The sequence below is a fragment of the Dermacentor andersoni genome, chromosome 1, assembly GCF_023375885.2.
Source record: "Dermacentor andersoni chromosome 1, qqDerAnde1_hic_scaffold, whole genome shotgun sequence".
Taxonomy (NCBI): domain Eukaryota; kingdom Metazoa; phylum Arthropoda; class Arachnida; order Ixodida; family Ixodidae; genus Dermacentor; species Dermacentor andersoni.
In genome coordinates this window covers 12,435,178-12,461,074 of record NC_092814.1, presented here as the reverse complement: position 1 = coordinate 12,461,074, position 25,897 = coordinate 12,435,178, and the positions used below count along the sequence as shown (strand labels likewise).

Sequence of the window (25,897 nt, the reverse complement as noted above, 5' to 3'; positions counted from 1 at the left end):
AGTCCTGTGTCTGTCTCTCTATCCATCTCGTTTGAAGTTTCTGCTTTCCTTATTCCATTCAAAGCTTACTGCTTCCAAGTTCCTCATAGTGTATGTGATATTAACCATTGCAAAAGCATTTTCTTCAAGCAAATAAACATCATTAAGTAAATTTCAATGCATGTCCTTATATTTAAACATGCATGCAGATTATATTCTTGGTCGAGTCACTGCTGAAATGTAAACACATGACCACCACCATTTATATGCAAGGTGTCGTAATTTGGGATTGTCAAGCTTGGATATTAATGCAAAACGTCATTGGAGAGCAACTTTTTTTTTTCTTCCTTTATATACTTCCTTGAGTATTTTCTGCCGCAAACAGAAAAGAATCTGCTTCACATAGCTGGTGCATGTTAACAGATGCAAGCTTTGAAACACATGCCATTCACATTGAGATAATGAACTTTCACGTCTCCAGCCCCTCAACTTGGCCAGAAGTGTAGTCGCTGAATATGCACTCTGACCACCACCACTGCTTCCACAAAACTCATGTTGGTGAATATGCAAACTCTATAACTATTACGCAGTGCCTTCCCACCGTGTTCCAAATTCTCCTAAGAACTACAAGTAACATGGCAGGAAAAAAGCATGCATCTGCGTGCTAGGCATGGTGAGATTGGTCTATTAGGTGCTAAATTGCAGCAAATCCATTGCCTTTGTTGCAATACACTATAAGCAAAGCTTTCCTGAATCATTACATTTACATACTATGCAAAGAGATACATGATCTCTGCACTTGTTTTTTATTTCTATACCATCTGCTTTAAATGCAAATGAAAGGTCTCATATGGCGTTATGGTATGCAACGACGACTTGCAGCTGAATGCATCATTTTGCAACTGGTGACAAAAGCATTGTGAGCAGTGGTATATGTACGTAGAAGTATGGCTTTTAGAAAATTTAGCAACGTTGAGTCGGGTATTGCTAAAAAAAAGTTTGTGAAACTGTTTTGAAGGTGTTAAGACACAGCAGTGCATGTCACAAAGATGCATGCATGTCTATGGCATTTGCACTGCCTTGCAGCATTGTTAGACATCATATACTACAAGCATAGCCTCCCATACACTTTTGTCAAGATTATATTGGTTATGCTGGGCACCTCGTAAATTTTTCACAGTCATGCTAAGAAATTTACTACTGCACCCAAGACCCAAACAGAGTTTCCTTTGTCTGTATCTGACCATAACCTTCGAAATCTTGTAGTGAAAGGACACCAGGATGGCAGATGCTTAGAGGAAGGTTATTCAACGGAGTTCCTGAAGGAGGCAAAATTGTCAACCTTAACACTGCTCAAAGAAATCACTGATGTAAAAAGTTTTGCATTGCTGTTCCATGTTTCCTATTATTTGTATGTGGTACCTGAAGGTAAAATATTAATAAAGCTCTTGAAGGGAACAGTGCTAAAAACAGGACAATGAGAGGAGATCCAACACTGTGCTGACTAGAACCAATATTTATTGCATGTTGATATCAATATATACTGGATGTACAATTGGGTGCAGAAAAAAACAGATGATGACGTACAATATGATTGTTAAGAGAACGAAATCACAGGCTGAATAGATGCATGATTTTACAGCTGTGTAGCGATAGTGGAGGCATGCCGACACAATTTTCAGAATATTTATGGATGGCAATAATGTCTTCAAAAGTTTTCCATAAGCTTTGTTCAGGGTGCTTGCCTAAAACTATGCACTGAGAAAGCGTGACTTTACGCTACTGCAATAAGGCATACATGTATGCTTCTACTTCTTTGCAATGCCTCCATGACCACTATTGTCTCTTGAACCAAATATGTACTTTTCAAAGGTCATACAGAGAGGTTGGCTACGGTCTCAAATGTCTTATTGGATGAGATCCATCATGGAATATTGTGGTCAAGTGTATCCCTTATTCTATTTGATAGTGAATATCTTGTACAATACTGAGACTAAAGAAATGGGTCTGTAGTTCTTCCAATTCTTAAACACCTCCATTCTTGTAATTATGCTCGCATTCTTTAAAGTCTGGTATGCTTAGCGTTGTTAGGCATTGTGAATAAAGGACTGCAAGATTCCAGTGCAATATCTCCTCCATGTTTTATCAAATCAACTGTTATTTCATCTTCTCCTGCCACATTTTCCTTGGACTTATCTTGCGAAGCCCTTCAAACCTGATCAATAGTTACACATTGAACGTCCATTTCCTGTTCGCTACTACATCCAATCATGGTTACATGGCTGTTATGGGTACGGTACCCCTTTCAGTCACGGTGTCTCCATATGAAGATACGACTTTCTATGTTGCGTTTTTCATCAAAAAGCGAAGGAGTGACACTGCACACTGGTGGGGATAATATGGGAAGCATACATAAATGCAATGAACGCCATCTGATGAAGCGACGAAACACTACTAGAGAAAAAGATGTTTGAAGACGGACGACTCCATGTTTTACGGAAGCTCTGGTTTGTCGCTGCTCAAATTTCTCTTTTGCAGCAGCCTCAAACATTCAGAACGGTTAAAAACCCTGTTTTATGTGAAGAAAGAGCTACTTTTAATGAAAAACAGTTGCACAATACTCATAGTTCTATTACTGAATAGTTTTGATCCTGTTTTCATCCGAGTCTCCATTCGGAGACACTGTGACTCACTCAATCTTTTTTACCACGCCGGCGAACCATAGCCACTGTGCGAAAACTTAAAACCACCGACACTTTTTGGACTTCTTGGGCAATCTAGTTCACCGTCGAAGAATTAAACTGTGTTTTTCAGTGTTCCTTTTAGTTTTAAGTGGTGGCATTTTTTAAATGCACAAATCGTCGTACGCACTGTTTCGTCATGAAGGTGGTAAATGCTCACATTTCCGGACCATGAAACGAACAACGTCAGTCTGGCAATTATGTCGCTTCCTCGAATGGTTGTCCAGATACGAGAGATTCCTAGTTTGGTCCCAGAACAACAGAATTTTGTTTGGGCGAAGTTGACCTGCAGAAGCAGTACAGACTGTTTTCTGTTTTTGTATTTGAGAATTTTGTCAGTGCTGCAATTTAGCATTTTCTTTTAATGTCCAACCTGAATAGCTCATTTTGAGTCACCATCCTTGCTCTAAACATGATGCGATTGTGTGAGGTAGGATGCAAAGGACCACTGGCCCCAGTAAGTCCAGTTGCCGTTTCCTTAGCAAAGCAAGTATGAGAAGTGTGTGGTAGAAACCGGGGCCACTGCCGGAAATGCGATGTTTTTCTGTGCATCGCAGCTCAGGATCACTTCTTCAAGTATCACAACCTGTCAACCAGTCGATGCACCACTCGCACAACCCTGAATAGATAATGCCCCTTCTTCCTTTAAAGTGGCATAGTGAACTTGCGATAGAAAGTATTGAGTCACGATGTCTCCATATGAGGACGCGATTGACTTTGCAAAATAATATTCCTAGAGAGGGGAATTTTTTTTTTCGAACTCTGGACACCTGAAACATTCATACCTGCAAGCTCCAAAAATGTCCTGGCAGAATACCATCATTCGTGACTGAAGGGGGTACAGTTCAGTATAGTAGCCATGAAAATGGCTACAAATGCTAAGTTTGTGTTAACAATGACATTTTGTAAATACCAAATAAGGTTATCTCCTCAAAATAAGCCAACATAACGCAAATAATTTCCATCTTATTTCATGCCTGGAACTTCTTGTAAACTTTCATTATATATATACTCACAAAAGTGACCTGTTCATCTGTAGCAGTTGCTGGCCTTATGAAGACAAGTCCCTTTGTCAAAACGATGGCTTCAGCGAGAATCCTTGTTCAATTACCATGTATCTATTCTTGTCTAGGTAGCACTTTAGAGACAGAACAATTGCTATGGCCACGTCCCCACCCCATTCACAAGTTGTTACCATGTAAATCTACTAAACCTTGTGTTGAACTCAAACATTTTTTCAATAAACAGATTTAAGTTCTGCACTCCCTCTTACCAGGTAAAATTTTTAATTAACATGCAGCACCATCCATAAATAGGTTTCAGCCTATTTTTTAATAGTACCACATTTAAAATGTGTAGCACACCTGCAAACACCAATGGCCAATGACAAAGTTGGGTAAAATATTGCATACTAAAAATAATGAAATTATTGTGGGAATTATCACACTTCCAAGTTCTTTGTGCACACAAAAGAAGCTATCTGTTGTCAAGTTACACAGTATCGTAGTACTATGCATGCAAAGTGCAGCAAAACTGGGTAGTTTCCATTTCTTTATAAGGTAACCTTAAAATACATCACAGTTGCTCATACTGAGCTTTGTGGCCACAGAGGTGATGCACTCAGACTCGCAAAGCTGGTGCACAGTAGCATAGAAACAGAAAACATACATGGGTGTTCTGACAGCACCTACAAAGATGGAGAAGTTGCTTGGGCTGCATGACCAAATGGCATTGTCTGACTTCACAAAAAGTGATGTAACAGCCCCTCCTATTTTTTTTATCTCCCTCCCTCAATGGAGATTAAAATAATTTAATAGTGTCATTTCAGAAAAGAAGTAGGGGTGCTCAAATAATGAAATTTTCTTACTGCATCTACATATGTTTGAGGAAAGCAACCTCCAAATACTGAATCAAATTTAGAATTTCTAAAGTTGCTGAAATATAAAGTAAGTGTAGAGTGTTAGTTGTAAAAAATGAAGTGTGTTGGCATTATTTACTTGGCTTGTTTACAGGCACATATAAATGCATATTATGCTGTTTGCAAAATAGATGTCCAGTCAACTGAGGAGCGCATAAATGAGAAACAACTACTTTTAGTTATCGTGGTATGCCATGGCAATGACAGTAATGAAGAAAAGAAATTTGGAATAGCACATCTGGAGCCATGGAAAATGTTGAGTTTGTTCAAGGAGAAAAGTGTAATACTAAAGCACTGCACATTGTTTTAAAATGATTGATACATCATGCAAGTGGCCAAATAATAAATTGTTTTGCCAAAATCAAACACCTCTGACCCCTGTGTTTGCTCAAGAACTAGCGCTCATGTATAGCAACCACAGCTTCCCTTCAGCAGACTTATTCAGAATAGTCCTCAGTTCCTACCCCTTCTCTTCTTTGAGGCCACAATAAATGTTATTCTTTACATAATCAAAATAAATTATTATTCCATAATTTTTAATAATCAATTCATAAATCAAATACAAATCAAACAGCAAATACTATTCAATTCAATATTTGTGATCTGAAACATCCACACACCACTAAAAACAAGGGGACACTGCTTCTGCAAAAGTGTGCTCCAACTCATCTTAATTCTTTTACACTCTAAGAAAATGACTCCTTACGGATTGCATAAGCATGAAGCAATTCAGATGTTCACTCACAGAGATTCATTCAAAATATTTTTCTGACATTTGGAATAACATTCCAACTGAAAGGTTTTGCTTGCCTGCTACATTAAATTTTTTTCACTCATTTCGCTTTACTTTTGAAGACCACAAACAAAGAAGTGGCAAGATAACCTCTGGTAGTTCTAACAAAATTAAGAAAAGTAATGAGAACTACCATCCAAGTGCTTAGTATGTGGATAGTCTATTCAATCTATAAATGTCTGAACTCATGACCATTTCTAAAAAGCTGCATATATTAACCAACAACACATTTCAGTTCTACAAAAGTTCAGTGACTGCAACCTTTATCACTGCCTCCCATAAGTGGCCAGCTGTGTAAAAACAATGACCACAAACCTTTCCCCAAGAAATCCTTTACTGAAAACAATGTAATAGTCAATTTATGCAAAAAACTGTTGCTTATTCAATCAGTTATGCACAACAATCTAGGAGAGAAGGGCAGAGTTCTTAAATTAAAAGCATTGCTTTTCATCATGACAATGCCAGATCCCACAATATCTGAGGGAAGATAGCTTGTGCTTGAGTGGGATGTGTTGCTTGACAGTCCCTCTCTCCTCACATACGGTACCCTTAGGCCACTTCGTCAACATGAAAAATTTCTCAACATCTGAGGACATTTAAGTGGATTTATATGTTTCTTCCAGTAAACTTCTCCAAGATTTATCAAAAAAGGAATTGTGCAGTTGCTAAGCAAGTGGCAAAGAATGCGAGAAATGAATATCACCATACATTTGAATAATCTGTTAAGTGTGGTTTTATGCATGGCAATTTTCAAGGTTATGCTATATTTTGTTTTAAAATATAACCATTAATATTATATATAGTATAATATTAATATTAGTTATATAACTATTAAAAGATAAGCAGGGTATCATCAAATATCATCAAAAATCTCGAAGATATAGTAAAAGCAGCGGAAGAATTCTATACTGACCTGTACAATACCCAGAGGAGTCAGGATACCTCAATTAGAAACAGTAATGAACAGGATACAGGAACTCCTCCTATAACTAGCGATGAGGTCAGAAGGGCCTTGCAAGACATGAAACGAGGAAGAGTGGCAGGAGAAGATGGAATAACAACCTATTTAATCAAACATGGAGGAGACGTAATGCTTGAAAAACTGGCGGCTCTTTATACGAAGTGTCTATCGATCGCAAGGGTCCCAGAAAACTGGAAGAATGCAAGCATTATACTAATCCACAAAAAGGGAGACATTAAATAACTGAAAAATTATAGGCCCATTAGCTTACTCCCAGTATTATATAAAATATTCACCAAAATTATCTCCAATAGAATAAGGGAAATACTGGACTTCATTCAACTAAGGTAACAGGCTGGCTTCAGGAAGGAATACTCTACAATGGATCACATCCGTGTCATTAATCAGGTAATCGAGAAATCCACAGAGTACAGTAAGCCTCTCTATATGGCTTTCATAGATTACGAAAAGGCATTTGATTCACTAGAGATACCAGCAGTCATAGATGCACTACGCAATCAAGGAGTACAGACCGCTTATGTACCTGGGAAAATTCAGATTCCAGAGCTACCTTAATTCTACACATGTAGGAAGATACCTATAAAGAACGGGGTCAGACAGGGAGACACAATTTCTCCAATGCTATTCACTGCATGCTTAGAAGAAGTATTCAAGCTATTAAACTGGGAAGGCTTAGGAGTAAAGAACGATGGCGAATATCTCAGCTACCTTCGGTTTGCCGATGACATTGCTCTATTCAGCAACAATGCAGACGAGTTACAACAAATGATTGAGGACCTTAACAGAGAGTGTAAGAGTGGGGTTGAAGATTAATGTGCAGAAGACAAAGATAATGATAAATAGCCGGGCAAAGGAACAAGAGTTCAGGATCGCCATTTGTCCTCTACAGTCTGTGAAGGAGTACGTTTACCTAGGTCAATTAATCACAGGGAACCCTGACCATGAAAAGGAAATTCACAGAAGAATAAAAATAGGTTGGATCACATACGGCAGACATCGTGAGCTCCTGACTGGGAGCTTACCATTGTCATTGAAAAGAAAGGTGTACAATCAGCGCATTTTACCGGTGCTGACATGTGGGGCAGAAACTTGGACACTGACAAAGAAGCTTGATTGGGAAAAAAGTTAAGGACCATGCAAAGAGTGATAGAACGAAGAATGTTAGGCGTAACGTTAAAGGGGAGAAAGAAAGAGAGCGGTTTGGATCAGAGAGCAAACGGCTGATATTCTAATCGACATTAAGAGAAAGAAATGGAGCTGGGCAGGCCATGCAATGCATAGGTTAGATAACCGGTGGACCATTAGGGTTACAAAATGGGTACCAAGAGAAGAAAAATGCAATCGAGGACAACAAAAGACTAGGTGAAGCGATGAAATTAGGAAATTTGCGGGCGCTAGTTGAAATCGGTTGGCGCAGGACAGGGGTAATTGGAGATCACAGGGAGAGGCCTTCGTCCTGCAGTGGACATAAAACAGGTTGATGATGACGATGTTGATCTTAAAGATGCAGTATTTAAGGCAGATACACGTCTCTAAATGTATCTTTAAATTATTCTCCTGGTCTTTTAACTAATTTGCTAATTTGAGAGGCCCAATATTCTTACTTCTATTTTTCCTATGCTCAAACAGTGGTACATTCACACATGCGTTGACAACCCTCACTGCAGCATATTTGCCACATTAAGGTACACACAAAAATATTGCACAAAAGTATTGGTGAAGCAGGCTTCAAGCACTCCGGCAAGTTGCAAAAATAAGTTTAATAGCTTGGGTCCAAATAGAACCCATATCAGATATTAAGCTGATAAGAACAGACACTGCACTTTGACCCTTGCTGGCCATGTCTACGTTTGCACCACCCTCTCTTTGTGGGCATTCCAAATCTACGAAATGTAACCAGTGAGTTTGAAAGGCATATCTGCTTGGGAACAAATTCTGAGGATGGCACCAGTTTCGAGATATGTGGCATCAAACTTGCCGTAAAAATTCACTTTTGTTCCACTTACTTATAAAAACTGTTCTATGCATTGACGCACGAAGGTAACTGGAACATCAATGCATTTCATTGGACATTTGAAAATTCATATCTCGAAACTGGGCTAGTCCTGATAATGTGTTCCAAGTGGATACGCATTGCAATCTCACCAGCTACAATTTGTCAATTGAAATGGGTGCCATAAAGTAACAAACAAGAAGTTAATTAGAATAAAGTTAATTATTCAGTCAGGCATTCTTATTTCTTGTAGAAGTAATGCCCACTTTATCAAGTAGTTTAGATCAAGGGTTAGAATTGTGCTATCTACCACATGAAATTAAAAAAAAAATTGGTGCAGCTAAAAAAGAACACCCTGTATACGTAGTGTTAAGTTTTCTATAATATGCACACGTTGACACACACACTCATCTTGTGTGCTTCTGCTATGTCTGTTTCACGTTATGAGAAATAGGAGATTTGAGTCAAATTATAATTTTTGCAGGCCAAGCTACATAGCAGCAGTGGACGTCAGAATTTGTGGAATAATTGCCAATAGGTTAAATAATTATCAAAGTTTTGCAAAGTCTTCCAGTTAATATGTTTATGTGCTGACAGAAAATGGTGTAATGAAAACTGCTCATTGGAAGAGCAATGTATTTTGTTTCAAATTTTGAGCTTATTTCAAGAAAGTAGTGTGTTTAATAAGGCACAGAAGTTCCAGCAATGGTTATTCCTCAACTACCGAACATATTCAAATCTACACTTTCATGTTAACATGCCTCCTAACATAACTGCTTAAATTTAGTTATTAATGACTTAATTTAGTTAGGTAGTACAACTTCTGATGTCTGCCACTCCTATAAAGGTTGGTTAGCAAAAATTAGTTTGTCTGTAATCTCCCAATTTTAATAGTAATCAAAGAGACTTGTAACAACCACAAAGTACACACGCATGCATGCAAGTACACGCATACACACACATTAATAACAAGAAATGCATAGTGCATTTGTTCACAATGTTACTAACGGCCCAAATTTAATGAGATAGCATTATTATTGTAGTGAAGGTCTACACATTGAAGTAAATGAAACAGCACAAAAGACTGGACATATAGTGTAAACAATAGGCACAGTGCTGTCATATGCAAATATGTCTCGTCTATTGCACTGTTCAATTCCCTTCAGCATGCACTAACTAGCCCAGCTCAGCATACTGCTAAAGTGTGCACTGATTTCTAGCCACAATTTTTGACCTTGCATTGCATGCAAAGCATTCCATGACTTAATCTGTGAATTGTAAGAAGTGCTGCCTCAATAATTCACTGATGCATTACCCAAGAGGCATGTTCTGGACATCATTTATACTTCATTGCTAAATGGAAAATGTTACCATCCAAAGCCTACACTTTCATTTTTATCTCATTAACAGAGTAGAACTTAACTAGTGTATCAGAATATTGTAAGAGAGGCTTCAAAGCAGGTGATGAGACATCCTCCAACTGACAAACAGTACTATCAGCACAAGTGCTTTCGAGTGGAGAAGAACAATAACAAACTTTTGAGAGCACAGTACACAAATGTATGGGACACCATTAGGGCTGATAAAATTTTAAAATTATTTTTTTTTGTGCATTTTGTCGAAGCTATACCCCAGGCACAGTACTAAACTCCAAGTCAAAAGGTGTCAGATAATTTTCTGTTGAAATTATATTTCTAGTGGGAGCACTAAAATGACAGTAGGGATTGAGGCATATAGAGATGCCTATAGTCGAAAACCTGTTGTTGTAATGGGATGAACAGGTGTACATATCAAGAAGGAAGTTATTTTTTCATTAAAAACAGTCGTGGGACATAGGCAGAGCCCATTTGTGGCTCAAATTTATAATACAAACATTCTTTACCTCTTTCACTGACTTTGCAATCAGAAGGTGACCGGCTGCTTTGCATAGTGTGCTAGGTGCTTACTTGCACCAACGACAGTGGCCAGCGCAGTCATGTAACGCTAAGCTAGGGTTCATGAAAATTTGTTGCCCTCCGCGTATCTCGTAACATCTCTACTACACCGTTTTCCTTGCATGAGTGCTTCCGCGTCGCCAACGGAGTGGGCGTTTGCTGCGCATAACGTTCTAGACGCAAAAAAAAAAAAAAAAAAAAAAAAACGATTTGTCGTGCCCGTCAACAAAGCCAAGGAAGCGATGTGTCACCCGTGATTATGATCTCTAATGGCATCCCCTTGGAAACGAAGCGGTGATACATAGTCCGCAAGGGCCTTATATATGAGTCCCGTAATGACCAATGCGCTTTAGTAAGTTTCACCTCAGTACATAAATGTATTACAGTGAAGTTGGCGTGAGAGAAATATAAATACCGGCAAACGGAGACCTCAGGAGAGCATCTATTAAAATAAAGTGGGCGGCGAAGGATCTTTATACCAAGCACGGAAGGGCCAGCGGAAAGATCAAAGGTGGAACCGTAGGTTGGCATTTCGGCGAGCCCTGAACCCACAGACCAATCCAGGTTCCAGCTGTGGCGTCACCGTTGCCCTTTTGGTGTCCTGGAGGCGCAGCCCGAACGTACTAAATATACACGCTGTTAACGCTTAGTACTTGCGCAAATTCTCACCTACCTTCACCGCAATGCACTCTGTATGCTTCTCTGTATTACAGGACTGTTTTACAGTAAAGCCTACTAAAGCCTATTTGCTCATTATGGAACGCATATATGACCCTCGCCGAGACGCGAGGCAGGGGGCGTATGCACAGTTCACTAACATGATACAGAATCCAGAAAACGGATCGCAGGGCTAGACACAGCTAGAGTTCGAAAAGTCAGGAAAGAAATTGGGCTGAACATAGCCAAGAATTTTGAACATCGCCCCTGCGACCATCTCTTGAACTCCACCGCAATGGACTAGCGTAACTCAGTTGGCTGCAATATTAAAAATGGTATCTCAAAAGAACGCCAGAATTTCAACAAGTACTTTAATCCTAATCAAAACACTGCTATAATGCAGCAAAGATGTTAGGACCAAGTGCCATAAATGCGCATGTTAATAAAACGGCGCGTGCCCTCTCAATGTTGCTAAAGGAAAGTTGGAATTTGGGCCGCCTTCTGAATTTCTTTTCATATGCTGCCCATTTAGTTACACTGGTACACAGCGGTGAAGTTGGAAAGATGGTCGCACGGGGAATGTCCAAAATTCCAGGACATGGGACAACTTATTACTTTCAGCAAGTCGTCAATGAGGCAGGACAGATATGGCAGGATAAAAACACAAACCGGTGAAAAAGAAGCGGCAAATCTGATCATTGCCACTCGCCTGCGCACTGTACAGTGCAAATAAAGATTATTATTATATGATTTATTCAACGAACACAAATCAATACATCAAAAACAACGTCTGAGTCAGCTGTTGCAGCCACAACAGCTCCATCTAAAGGGGCAATACAAGTAGGACATGGTCATGCACTCATGGAAGAAAACCCAAGAATAAAACAAACTTGACAGGACAAGTTATTCGCTTGGTTTAATTAATAATGAAGTATTCGGTGGCGGCGGAAACATCCATGTGGCTGAACCCGAGGTTTGAAGCTCCAAATGAAGGGAAAACGGAAAGTTTGCGAAAGGAAATTCTACGGCGGCATGACTCCTTCCTTTGTGTGCACTGTACGTGAATTCCTGATGTTAATTCTTTAATATTTTTCCAGCAGCCCAATTAAACGTTCGGCGCTTCAGTGTCATCGCGAAATTTGCTTGGCCGCCTGCACCATCATATGCTCATGGTAATTCTTCGTGGTATTGATCATCGAATCACCACGATACAACATGGCCAGGGTGAAGACGAACTACCGCCAAAACCGCGAGTTTCTATGTAGAAGGCATGAAGGGAGCGCGAAAAGAAAAAAATGGACACGTAACATAAGACATATAACATGATGAAAAACATTTAATAACAGAGAAAAAGTGAAAACAATAAACGCAGTTCGAAACGTATACTTGTACATAGAATCTGGTTAGTCATTCGCACACCGTCGATTTTGCAGGGCGGGGAATTCGCAAATTTAGTTATTTGTGGTCATGAGTTTCATCTTCTAAGCTGCAACAGTGCTGACAGGTACGCGCTTCATGACGCGCGCGCTCGGCGCTAACGCGACACGCGCGCGCGCAATGTTGTTGGGTTGCGCTGCGACACTGTTGCGCACGAGAACGGTAGAGTGATGCATTCTCATACATAAATTCATAATTAAGATAAATGTACTTGCGTCGCATGCGGTGACGTTGAAAATATTTTTGACAGCTTACGCGTTCATATTGCAAGTGATTATTGACGTCAAGGTCGCGTGACCCTAGCGGATTGCTCTACTTTCGCTATGCCATGATGTTACCCTAAAGTTGCGTTTTCACGTATAGTGCAGTGATCGTTGAGCGAGCTAGGCTGTTGGTCATCCTGTCCTCCTCGACGACGTCAACGCAATCGTGAAACATCTCGTTTTCTTCTGTTGAACCACTATTATACGGTTCTTTTTGTAATTCTTAGTGTAGTTTTGTGCAACCTCCTTTCAGTATTTAAGTCATATTTGCTGTGTTTTTCTGTTGTCAGATGTTCAGTGTAGCAGCGGTTTTTTGATGCGAAACGTTCTAGTTTTAGATTTAACGCACTTCTGGCCGCATTTCTTTCAGGTTTTTATTGATCTTAGATAATTTTTGCTTAGTGAGTAGCATTCCGTGTTGACTGATAAGTCTTGAATAGCTTGCTTGTGCTCTCCTGGTCATCATGACTCGAGCTTTGTTGGTTGGCGATTCGATGGTGAAATACGTCGGTCAGTATTTCCCGTCACGTCGTGACCTGGCTGTTGAGGTCAGCGCGCACAGGGGAGCAAAGATTGAGCACTTGCTTCCAATGATTGTCAACAGGCTAGGAAGCTTTGACGTTGTCATTGTGCACGTCGGCACTAACAACACTGTTGAACCTGTGGACGTGTACATAGACAAGTAGCGTCGCTTAGCTCGTGACATAATTGCAAGCAATCCCATGGCGCAGGTTGCGTTTTCTGCCATTCTCCCTCGCGGGCAGAATGAGTACCGCATGCGCGAAGCACAGTCGCCTAAGTTACGCCGCATGAACGAAAGGTACAAAGAGGTGAACGCTGCGCTGCAGGAGCTGTGTCAGGAGCAGGACATCCACTTCATGGGTGGCTTGGTTGAAGATTGGGCAAGCTGCCTTGCCAGGGATGGTGTGCACCCGAGCCGCCACGGAAACCGGCTGTTGGCAGACTACTTCTACAGGGAGGCCCGCATCCTGGCTGCCACTGTGGAGAGGGGCCGAATCCTGCACAACTACAAGGAAAGGCAGTCGCCATCTTCCTGGAGTGGCTGGGCAGAACCACCTGCAGCACCTGCCTTCAGCAGTGCCGACTTTCCTCCCCTTGAAGCTAACTTTATTTCTCCTGCAGCAAGCAAGCCATCTTGGGTGAAGCCAAGAACACCGGCGCAGGTGACCAGCCGTGCTTCCTTGCAGGCGTGCAACACCGACCAGCTTCCTTGTGCCCTTCAGGGTCCTGGCTTTGCTCTCGTTGGCGGTGTTCGCGTTCGCCGCAAGGGCAGCAAGATCTGGTGCACCTGGGACAGCCTGCCTTCACCCATGACCCATGGTTCAAGGGTACCGAGAAGGGGAAAGGCTGAGGTGAGGCTTCAAGGCCATGTTCCTTCTGCTAAGCCAGTGAGCCTCAGCCGAGGTGCTAGCACCACTTGTTCCAGGGTCATGGGAGGAGTCATACAGGCAAGTCCTTCTCCCCACTTATCCACAGAGAGCGTGGCTGAGGCAGGACACAATTCCCATGGTGGTGAGTTGACTCTGGTGACATCAAGGAGGAACCGCAGAAAGGCTGCGGCACTGTGCAAGCAAAGACAAGGCACCGGCCAAGCAGGCGGCGCAGAGTACTTGCTGACACAGCTGCCAAGCCCTTGCAGCGAGTTGCATCTTTGCCTGCAGTAGTAAGGCGGGCAAAGCAGCAATTCAGTATACCCGCTTCTATTGCAGCCTCAGGTGCAAACATGCAAGGGCAAGCCACAACCTCACACAACAGTGCCCATGACAGCTGTTTGACCAGCAAGCAGCAGCAAAGCTGTTTGCAGGCCACTACAGTAGACTTTGCAGCTGTCTTGTGTGGTGTTGTGGTCGAGGTTGCTGGCTGCAAAAGCCGTAAAAGTATGCCTGATAGAGCTATTTGTACTTCAGAAAGGGCCAAGTCCAATGCTGGAAAGCGGTACAGACGTCGTCAGTTAGCTTTGTCTTCTAAATCTAGTTCCGACAGTGATAAGGCTGTCTCCATACAGAAATGTGGCATTACGACTGACAGTTCTGTTCAGGCTGTGCTCAATGCAGGTCTAAGTAAACATTCGGCAGCCTTGATGCCAGGCTGCAGTGTTGCCAGCTCTGATGCCGCAGCTTCTGTCAAGACATGCGCAAGTAATTCTGATGTACTACTTGGAGCAGGAGCAAAAAGAATTTTTTTAAACGGCACATTTGACAATTTTGTTTCTTTTAAGGAATACTTTGATGCCTGGTGCAAGGAAGGGAAACATGTAGTTTCTGTGAGCAGGTCAAATAAGAACCCCTTTGCAGCAGACAGTAAAGATTATGAATTTCTCAGAATCACTTATCGGTGTATTCATGGCAGTCCTGCTAGGCAGCGGGGAATTGGAAAGCGCCCTAACCAGAGCTATAATAGCACTAACTGCGAAATGTCTCTTTCACTTGTCCTTTGTAAAGAACCAGCATTGCACTACAGAATAAGCCAGCTAAAAGACAAACATAACTATAGCCTTGATCTGTATAACATCTATCCTCAGAAAAGGCTTCTAAGCAGTACAGAGAAGGCAGAACTGTATGACCTAGTCAAGTGCAATGTCGCTCCAAAAGATTTTAAGAACTTGGTTAGGCAGAAAACAGGAAAGACATTAACAACGAAAGATGTCTACAACTATAAAATGGAATATTCTATTCCTATTCGAACTCAAGAGGCACATGGTGAAATGTTGATTCATCAAATAGAAAGCTTAATTGAGAAGAATCCCGACTGGCTTATTCACTATGAAAAGAATAATGAAAACAACCTCCAGTTTATCTTAATTCAAACTAGCCACATGCGTGAAATGTTTGAAAAGTATCCTGAGGTAATATTTGTTGATGGCACTTAAAAAGTTAACAGGGAAAATTATGTCTTGTACTCAATTCTTGTCGAAGATGGTCGTGGTCATGGAAGATGTGTTTGCTACGCATTTGTGCGGAATGAAACTACAGCAGTTGTTCGGCCCATGTTTGAGAAATTTGTAGACTTTAACCCATTTGTTATAGCAGCCTGCAAAGTAGTAATGATAGACAAAGACATGAATGAGCTTCGCATTTTAATTTCTCTCCTTCCAAATAGTACAATATTGCTGTGCACATGGCATGTGCTGAATTGTTTCCATAGAAATGTTGATGAGAAGGCAAAGGCTCAACGCAAACTACTTCTTCCAATTTTGAAAGAACTAGTCTATTCTCAAACTCTACAGGAGTACTATGATAAGCTGCCACACCTAATGCAAATTGCTCCCAAAGACTTTCTCGCATACTACATGCAACAGTGGCATTCGTGTAGACAGATGTGGGTGCATGCTTACAGGAAAGAACTTCCAACTTTAGGTAATAACACAAATAACCGCATTGAAAGTCATAATCAGAAGCTGAAAAGTTTTCTTAAACCATCGTTGCATTTAGTTGAAGCTGTAGCAGAACTGGTTAACTATGTTAATAATGACAGCATATCTCTGGAGTTTGCCCAACTAAAAGAAATTAAACTTAACCTTAATGTAACTTGCATAGACGAATTTCAGATGGAACTGTCTCATAGCTGCACTGTCGAGGCCAAAGATAAAATACTTGAACAGTATGAAAAACTAAAGACAGCAAATTACCAGGTTAGCCAAAGCAGTAATTCATATTCTGTCGCATTAGGAAGCAAGGAGTACAATGTAGCACAAAGCTTCGACAGCTGTACATGCACTTTCCATGGTCAGTATGGCTTGCCATGTGCACATATTATGGCAGCTCGCTCATTTTCGGGAAGGGAATTGTTTGATAAAGCCTGCATTCCACAGAGGTGGCGTAAGGAACATTTTCTTGACCATAGCTGCACGACTTCGAGCACAGGATCTAAAGTAACAAGCAGCGTTCAACCATTACCCTCCATTAAACTAGACACTCCTCAGCAAAAGTACTGTTATGCCTATGAGACACTTTGTAATATGTCAAAAGCTGTAGCGAACGTCCTGGCAAATTGCAGCACTCAGGAATTAATGGAAAAGCGAGCTTCATGTGAGGCATTTTTCAGAAATTTGAACACATTCACACAAAATCAAGTTCCTGTAACATTGCAAACAAAAATTAACCAAACACAGCCTACCGTTCAAGCGAGCCCTGCTAATGTAGTAGGCAAAACAGTGAATACAAAGCTTATTATTCCTGTGGTTAAGGCGAGAAGAGGGCGCCCTAAAAAGGTAAAAGCTGTCAAGCGTGCGTTCCAACCACAGCAGAGCAGAATAACCCTTGCTACTATCAAAGCTGACATGTTGCAAATTTACAAAAGTTATTCACTTACTGAAGACGACTTAAATGCTCTGATTCGAGGTGGCTCACTGTCGGATAGTGTAATTAACATTGCCCAGTATCTAACAAAAAGAAAGTTTCCCAATGCGCGAGGTTTCCAAGATGTTCTATTAGGCCAAAGGCTACGTTTCTCTCAGGTCACTGGTATGTTTGTTCAAATTTTGCATGTTCGGAATCCAGATCATTGGCTTACAGTTACCAACATAGGCGCTTCCCAAGATGCAATCTTTGTCTATGATTCCATAGATCAAGACACTCCTCCTGATGCCATTAAACAGGTTTGTCATATTTTAAAATCACCATCTCCAACCATAACTTTCTTGACGAAACCGGCACAGAATCAGGGCACCACACTTGACTGCGGTTTGTTTGCCATAGCTAATATGTATTACATAGCATCAGGAAAAGACCCATCACAATTAAATATTAATCAGTCCATGTTACGGAGCCACTTGCTTAAATGTCTACAAAAAGGAACCATAGATGATTTCCCAGTAACAAATACCTTAACTGTTCATGTGCGACAAAGAAATACCACATACAATTTGCATTGTCTCTGCAGGCAGCCAGCAGAGACAACAGTAGGCAAAACAATAAACTGTGGAGCATGTTCTAAAATTTACCATGTACATTGTCTTGGAAAATGGGCAGAAAATTTGAATGGGAAAGTAGCTCTATGTTGCAAGGCATGCCTAGATATTGTAAAAGAAAAAATGAGAGCTAAAGCAGTATAACTAAATGAATCTGAGGTGATGCTGGAGGAATACAATACTACTTCTCCATTCAAGATCCCAAGCTTTTGTTGTATGCATTTTTTTTAATTAAGGGAGACACATTCATTGAGAGAAGAGTGCATAAAGTTCATGTTTCTTTGTTTAGGCGTTTTTTAATGTGTTTTGCGCTCCACCATTTTAGTGGGACTGACAACCAACTAAAATGTGTCATAAGATCTTGGTGTAAGATACGAATGTTCTTATATGGGGAGAATTCAACAGGATGTTTGCAGTTTAAGTACTAGTTGCAAAAAATTTTTTTTAATATGCACTGAGAGTTGCCAAAAGCTGCATGCCACAGCACTTGACTGTCAAGCTCTGAACCTGCATTGCAGTCCCAGCATGTGACCAAATTAACAAAGTGTTGATACACATAAGGCAGCTGTCATTAACTGTAACATACTTATATTTAATAATGTCGATATAGGTCATAGGCATTTGCACTTTCTTTCTTTTCATGTATTTAGCGATGCAAGCACTGTTCAAATTTGCAATCAGTGCTGCTCTCATGGCGACGAGTGGACCTTCAGCACTGTGGCATTCCTCTTTGCACGGTGGTGTGCATGGGTGCTTTTGTATGTTAGTGAGTGAATCTCCCCATGTTCTGTTGTCTCCCTTTGGGATACAAAATGGGGCTGTTGTGAAGGTGCACCAAGCACTGCTAGAAGAGCACTATTGGCATTTCCTACCGCTTGTTACCATCGGAAGTAATAGCGTGTGATGTTTCATTTTCAAATCATTGATTTGGAAATAGCCTGAACAGTCCGACAGAAAATACGAAAGCATGCTGACAGTAATAACCAAACAACTTGGGACGCATGAACCGCATGGATTGCTTTGATAAAAAAATTAGTTTCTTTTGGGCAGGCTACACTTGGCTTCTCCCTCAGCAGCATACAATTACTATTGTGCTTGCCGCTGTTTCCAGTGGTACATAATAATGATTGGACCTAAAAATTACCATTAAAGAGAAGTGTTCCAATATGTTTTCAGCATTACTGCAGCAGGATTGGGCACTCAAAACTTTGTTACATACAAGAAAATAGGCATCATAACAGGTGGTTGTCAGTCCCTTCAAAAGCTTTTTTATGTGGTAGAATTGCCTGTATATTTTGCATATGGTGACATCAACTAGTGTAAATTCAGCTTTTTTCCATTGTTTATCATTTTTCTGCATTTTGTTAGTTTACATAACGAAAAAGATATGTCCAGAGTGTCTTTCCACAGCAGGTAGGAAAGCTGTTAATCTAGAACAGCATATCAATGATGGCTTTGCAATCTTTAGTAGGGAAGTGCACGTCTTAGTTTGTTGACGTGTCCTGTGCTGCTTCATCTGCTGCACATTTAATTTTCATTATGGTGTGTTTAATCCTCTTATGCAGACACAAAAGTTGTGCCATTTTGCTTCGTACCTGCATTTCGTTTTGTCAGTGTTTCCATACTCTTGACAGAAGCCTTGCACTAGTCCAACAGTCAAAAAGAGTATGAGCTGTGGTTGTGCTCCTGTGTAGCTTGATTGCATGAGGTGATTTTGGTCTTGCACATAATTCACAGTATTTTAGCTCTAGTGTGCCAGGTCAGGTCACATTAATACCTGTGTTGCACTTAGCTCCAATTAATGGCATAAATGGCTAAGGTACATTTCTTATTGCCATTACTTTTAGAGCGTGACCACATGTGTATACGTAACATTGCAGACCAGCCAACCAACCTCAGAATTTGAATATACTTCAGTCGTAGCTAACAAATGCTAAAATTTTGGGAAATATAGTAAACACTTCTATTACTTAAATATTCAGTGCTCTTAAAAAAATTAGGACTTTATTCTGTGAGATAGAGTGATCCAGCATGTGTGCCCTTCAGTCACTGCTAGAATTATCTGCCCCATATGCAGCTGACTTCTATTAATTCTACCCTGACAGGACCAACGAAAGAAGCCAGTGGAAAGTGCCACACGACTAGTTGCATTGCACTTTCGTGTTTTGCAGGCTTTCTTTCAGGCTTGGAAAAAAACTTATATTATGTAGCATATATTTGCAGCAGAAAGCTGGATTGTAGATTTTTCAGGATGGTCTACAATTTTCTCATTGACACTCTTGCTGTGAATATTTTATGAAGTTGAGTAATTAATGAATTAAGTAATTAGCCAATATACAAAAAAAATTTTTTGACTTACTCCAAGCAACAGCAAACATTACCTTGGTTCTGACCAGCTATGTGGCACTTCTTTTAAGCTTCGGCACAGGTTGTGTGGGACACATGGTATACATTTTAAATTAATTATGCTTTAAACTGTGAAATCAAATATAGAATACTTGTAGTGACAAAAACTGTAAAGAAGCTCTAAATATCGGGAATTTCACTACAAAATTGTATAAACTGGAAGGTATAATAGTGTCACACATGAGGTCAGTGTAGCAAGCTTGAAATTGGAATTTTAAAAAAAATTGCTTTTATTGGCTAAAACTGCAAGCAATGTCACAAAACGGCATTAGTAAGTACACTTCAAAGAGAGTTTCCTTTCTCCAAAACGTTCTTTATTGTGCCTGGAAGCATGCTTGCAAAATGTGTAGAGCCCCAAGTTGAAGCAGAATGGTGCCTGTAGTTCTGAAGGTGTCAAAATGGAGACAGTGCAAATAATGACTTTTAGAGCGCTACTTTGAACCGTAACGGTTTTCTTTTTTTTTTTTTTTTTGTCATCGAAGCATGCCACTGAAAGTAAAGCATCAGGAGCAAGTTACGCAGGCATGCGTTTGATCACTTAGCCCTTTAACCCTCAATCCGGTGCTCTATGCACCATGGAAGTTGTACCAATATTGCCAATGAAGAGTCACTTGTTGAGCCCAATTCTGCGCTGCTCCCATTGCCAAAGACAACTTACTGTTGGCAATGAGGGAAAGCTGCCCTTTTCTGTAATTTTTGTGTTATTCCTAACCAAAAACGAATTGAGAAATGTATGTTAAGGATCACAATGAGAGAAAAAGAATTCCAACTAAAAAAATTTTCAGGAAATTTGTTTTTTCTGCAATAATTTAGGGGGTTAAAAGGTCGAGTTATCAAAAATCATTACATTGTTAATGGCATTAATATTTATAACCAATAAATCTACTTGTATATGCAGGTAGCATGCAAATGACATTTCCAGTTAACATGTGAGTACTTGATGCCATTAAATTTGCCTGTGAAACCGTGGGATAACCTTTTAAGTTCCATATTCTTCCTAATGAACGAAAGATCTGCACATATTTAATCTTGCTGAATTATTATTGGTATTTTCTCAGCTTCAGAAACAGATATTGCTAATTTTTGTTTTACACAAAACTGCTTAATTTGTTGAGAAAAGGCTTTTCTTCAAAATGCAAGGTTTCAATAAAACTGCCTAACCATCCTATACTGAAAGCATTATAAACAGCTCTAAAATTGTATAACCATGCAAGCTCAGCCTCACAACCTGAAGTAAATACCCTTTCATTATTATTTTACATTACAATAAAAAGCATAGTTATATCTCCTGTGCTTTCTTTACCATGGACAAAATTTGTTTTTAGGGAACAACTTGGAAGAATGTGTGACTTGAACAAGCTGAACATGTGCACATTCGGCTTGACAAAGTTATCCAAGAAAGCGATACAGCACAAAACCGACAAGGGACAGGCATAGATGCAAACATTGTATCAGACTGTGCTTGTGTGCAGCCCTTGTCAGCGTGTTGTGCTGTCACCTCATTATGAATTACCAACTAGTTCATTCATATGCCTTTTTATTTCTTTAAATTCTATAGTGACCCTGATATATGTTTGGCCATTGAAAAAACAACTTGTTTTATATGCAGCACTGCGATAGTGAATGTAAGTAGAAGCACACTGTGTAAACAGGATCTATTTTGTATAGAAACATAAGATAAATTGCACCAATATTGCACTGAGTAAGGTTGTTTTGACCAGGAACAAAAGAATATTTTTATTTTGTAATATAGCTTGCAAACACTTGCATTTCTGTTGCACTACTGCATATCTCTCGGCGGAGCCTGACCGCTACAGAGCGCGTTCTCGGGTGGCGGATAGAGAAACGTTCCATGTTATGAATGCCATATAAGTTCATTTCATGGGGCAGGCATTTATGCCCACGGACCAACAGGCATTTCTATGCCGTATTTATTTGAATATAAGGCGAGGTTTCCCCCTAGAATCCTTAGCTTTGAAGTTTCCGCCCGGCTTATATGAATTTTGCTTTTCATTATTTGTGTAGCTTCACGGCAGTGCGAATGTCGCCTTATAGTGTAGCTTTGCCACAGCGCTGCCGTGAAGCTACACCTTAAGGCAGAATTTGCGCTGCCGTGAAGCCACACCTAAAGGCAAAATCTCGCACTCCCAAGTCCTGAGGCTCCCTTCTCCCCCATTTTGTGGTTACTATATTGCACTTTGGCTGGGTTAGTAACAGTATTTCAGGCGATACACGCCATGTCTAAATAATTCGTTGGCTACTCTATATCGCCGTATATTAGTGTGCATACTTAAGTTTTGTTCCTGGGTCCCCCAACTGTGCCCTTACCTTGTAATCGTGACCATATTGTAATTGAATAAATACGGTATTTCATGATGGCATGCAAATTATTTGGTGACGGATACCATATGCTGTCATTAGTCTAAAGCATATCCTTGCATTCATGTTGTACAGTGATTATTTTTTGCAAAATTTCACTCTTCTTTCCTTTCTTTGTCCAGTGAGGAATGAAAACCCACCACTTTAAGGTGCCATGAAAGAGTAGCTGCTGCTTCAATCTTCAAGAGGTCTGCCAAATACAGCTATGCATTTGCACTGAGAAAATGTTACTTAGCTCTTTCAGATTGTTCAAATAAAGTGGTTTATCAACAGAACTGTGCCAGGGGCTTTCCTCTTTCTACTTTCTTTGGCATTTACACGTATGTATTGTAGCATTGAGAAAGCAAACAGCAGGCAGGGTTCATACAGAACATCTGACACAAAATTCAAGGAGGGGAAACATTGAAAAGTAGTGAAATCTTGAAGCTAAGCAGCTGCCAAGTTTGACACGCTTCAAGCCTTTTTGATCACTTTTCAAAAAGTTTCCAATTGTAATGATTTAAATGCCGTTTGGCATGACAGCAGTGTCAACATTCAGCTCAACATATTCGAGTTAATGACAATGACTCAAAGTTATTTTCCACCAGTATTTCAAGAGAATAAGGCTCGTAAATGGTGACATGATGGCTGTTGTGTGAACAAAACAAAATGGTTGCACGATATGGTCACACGACTTGGTTGTGTGAACAAAACAAAATGGTAGCACGATATGGTCACACGACTTGGTTGTGTGTAGCTCCAGGATAGCAATGGCGATTAAATAAGCCTGTCAGTGGCTGTGGACAAGCCACATTGCAATTTTTTTGTGATGCACTAAAAAAAATGCAGTTGACTTCCATTGATTCGACGCTGAAGGGACCAATGAAATTAGTTAAATTATCCAGCAAGCCGAATTCCACAAGAGGTAGAAATGCCCCCAAAGCAGATAATTTGTTTGGAAAATATTTGCCCTTTCATGGGCTCAAAAGTAGAAATTGAACAGACACCCAAACATTTTAGCAAAAAAGACTAACATCTGAACAGCCGGTCTCATTCGATACTTCACTAATGCCTGGAATGACTAAGTTGTTGCAATTAGGTTTGTCGAGATCCTTGGTTTTACACAAAACTAGAATGGAGGCTAGCTAGTGCTCTGGCTCGTGAAGCCTTTTCAATAACTCGGACATCTTGAATACTCTAGCACCAACTCCTGCTAGCTTGTGCTTCATGGTCAATATGTCTCTTTCAATTTAATTTAGGCTCTCTAAGACTGTTTCCATAATACAGTGATCATGGCAGGTCCCAAACTAGTCATGCACACCTCATTTTGCCAGTAGTTTGCTTGTTTTCTTTTGGAGCTCAGACTTGTCAATGTAATATTGTTACAGTGGGAAAAGAGGACAAGGTCGATTTTATGCTAGAGCTAGGACATCCTGAACGTGGGAGACATACGACTCGGCAGCAGTTTAGGCACACGTGGCGAGTTGTTGCTTGGCAGCTAGTTGTCGCCCGGTCGGATTACCAAAAACTTCGGACAGCTTTTCTTTGAACAAGTCCCAGCTGGTTAGCTCTTCCTCGTGTGTGTAAAACCACGTTCGCAGTGTTCCGTAAAGGTAGAACACGACATTGGCCAGCATTATGGTCGGATCCCACCTGTTCACCTTGCTGACGCGCCCATGCATCTTCAACCATTCTTCTACGTCTACACCACCGAGGCCGGTGAACTTGCCGGGGTCTTGCGGCTGAGGTAGAGCAACGTACTGGGTATGTGTAGTTGGCACTGCTGCTGCAGATGCGCTGCCTTCCACTGAAAGCACGGTCGCAGGCTGGGCGAGACGTCCGCTGCAGAGCTCCGTGGCAAAGATGCGTACCCCGCATTTCCACCAAAATGTCACAGGTATGAAACTATTTACACGGTGTATTTACAAGGTGCATATAAACAGCAGCCGAGAATCCCGAGAGGCTGTTGCCACTTCGTTGTCTTCACCATCGACGACCTTGTCCTCTTTTCCCACCGTAACATGTTATGCCTTTCGGGCTATGCAACACTCCGACTAACTTTGAGCGTATGATGGACTCATTACTCCAAGGATTCAAGTGGTCGACTTGTGTCTGCTACCTAGATGATGTTATGGTGTTCTCGCCCTCATTCAGCACACACAATGAGCGTCTTTCAGCTGTACTTGCCGTCTTTCGCAAGGCCGGTCTACAGCTCAACTCCAAGAAATGTAACTTTGGTCATTTTGAGATTACTGTTCTTGGATATGTCGTCAATGCGACTGGCATCCAACCAGACTCAGAGAAAATTCGCGTCGCGGAAGAGTTCCCTGTTCGATGGTCCGCAAAAGATGTCGGAGTTTTGTGGGCCTTTGCTCTTACTTCTGCTGCTTTGTTAAAAATTTGGCTACCATCACACGCCCTCTTGCAGATCTCCTGAAGGAAAGTGTGCAGTTTTTCACGGGGATTCTCTCAGGCCACCGCCTTTTCACTCCTTACCACCATGCTCACCACCCCACCCAGGCTTTACGTACCCAGGATTTTTTTTCGGAGGGGGGGGGGGGGCCCACCACCTCCATCATCATCATCATCATCAGCCTGTTCTTTGTCCACTGCAGGACGAAGGCCTCTCCCTGCGATCTCCAATTACCCCTGTCCTGCGCCAACCGATTCCAACTAGCGCCCACGAATTTCCTAATTTCATCGCTCCATCTAGTGTTTTGTCGTCCTCGATTGCGTTTCCCTTCTCTTGGTACCCATTCTGTAACCCTAATGGTCCAACGGTCATCTAACCGGCGCATTACATGACCTGCCCAGCTACATTTTTTCCTCTTGATGTCAATTAGAATATCCTCTATGCCCGTTTGCTCTCTGATCCAAACCGCTCTCTTTCTCTCTCAACGTTATGCCTAGCAATCTTCGTTCGATCGCTCTTTGCGCGGTCCTTAACTTGCTCTGAAGTCTCTGCCCCATATGTCAGCACTGGCAAAATGCACTGATTGCACACCTTACTTTTCAATAATAATGGTAAGCTTCCAGTCAGGAGCTGGCAATGTCTGCCGTCTGCGATCCAACCTATTTCTATTCTTCTGTGAATTTCCTTCTCATGATCAGGGTTCCCTGTGATTGATTGACCAAGGTAAACGTACTCCTTCACAGTCTCTAGTGGCCGACTGGCGATCCTGATCTCTTGTTCCTTGGCCCGGCTATTTATCTTTATCTTCTGCATATTATTATTCAACCCCACTCTTACACTCTCTTTGTTAAGGTCGCCAATCATTTGTTGTAACTCGTCTGCATTGTTGTTGAATAGAACAATGTCATCGGCAAACCGATGGTTGCTATTTGCCGTCGATCTTCACTCCTAAGCCTTCCCAGTTTAATAGCTTGAATTCTAAGCACGCAGTGAATAGCTTTGGAGAAATTGTGTCTCCCTGTCTGACCCCTTTCTCTATAGGTATCTCCCTGCTTTTCTTGTGTAGAATTAAGGTAGCTGTAGAACCTCTGTA

General features: G+C 41.0%; 1 protein-coding gene and 1 pseudogene across 1 annotated transcript in view; one reads left to right on the top strand and one right to left on the bottom strand.

Moving 5' to 3' along the window:
• Positions 1-22,687, top strand: part of LOC126545939 (coiled-coil domain-containing protein 125-like) — a 324,642-nt gene extending 301,955 nt beyond the window's left edge. Inside the window, exon 7 of the mRNA XM_072286061.1 lies at positions 22,535-22,687. Within this exon, the coding sequence (XP_072142162.1) occupies positions 22,535-22,544 (10 nt within the window). The 3' untranslated portion in view covers positions 22,545-22,687. The remainder of the gene's footprint in view (positions 1-22,534) is intronic.
• LOC126546394 (U2 spliceosomal RNA) lies at positions 8,074-8,255 on the bottom strand (annotated as a pseudogene).
• Positions 22,688-25,897: the final 3,210 nt, after the last annotated feature.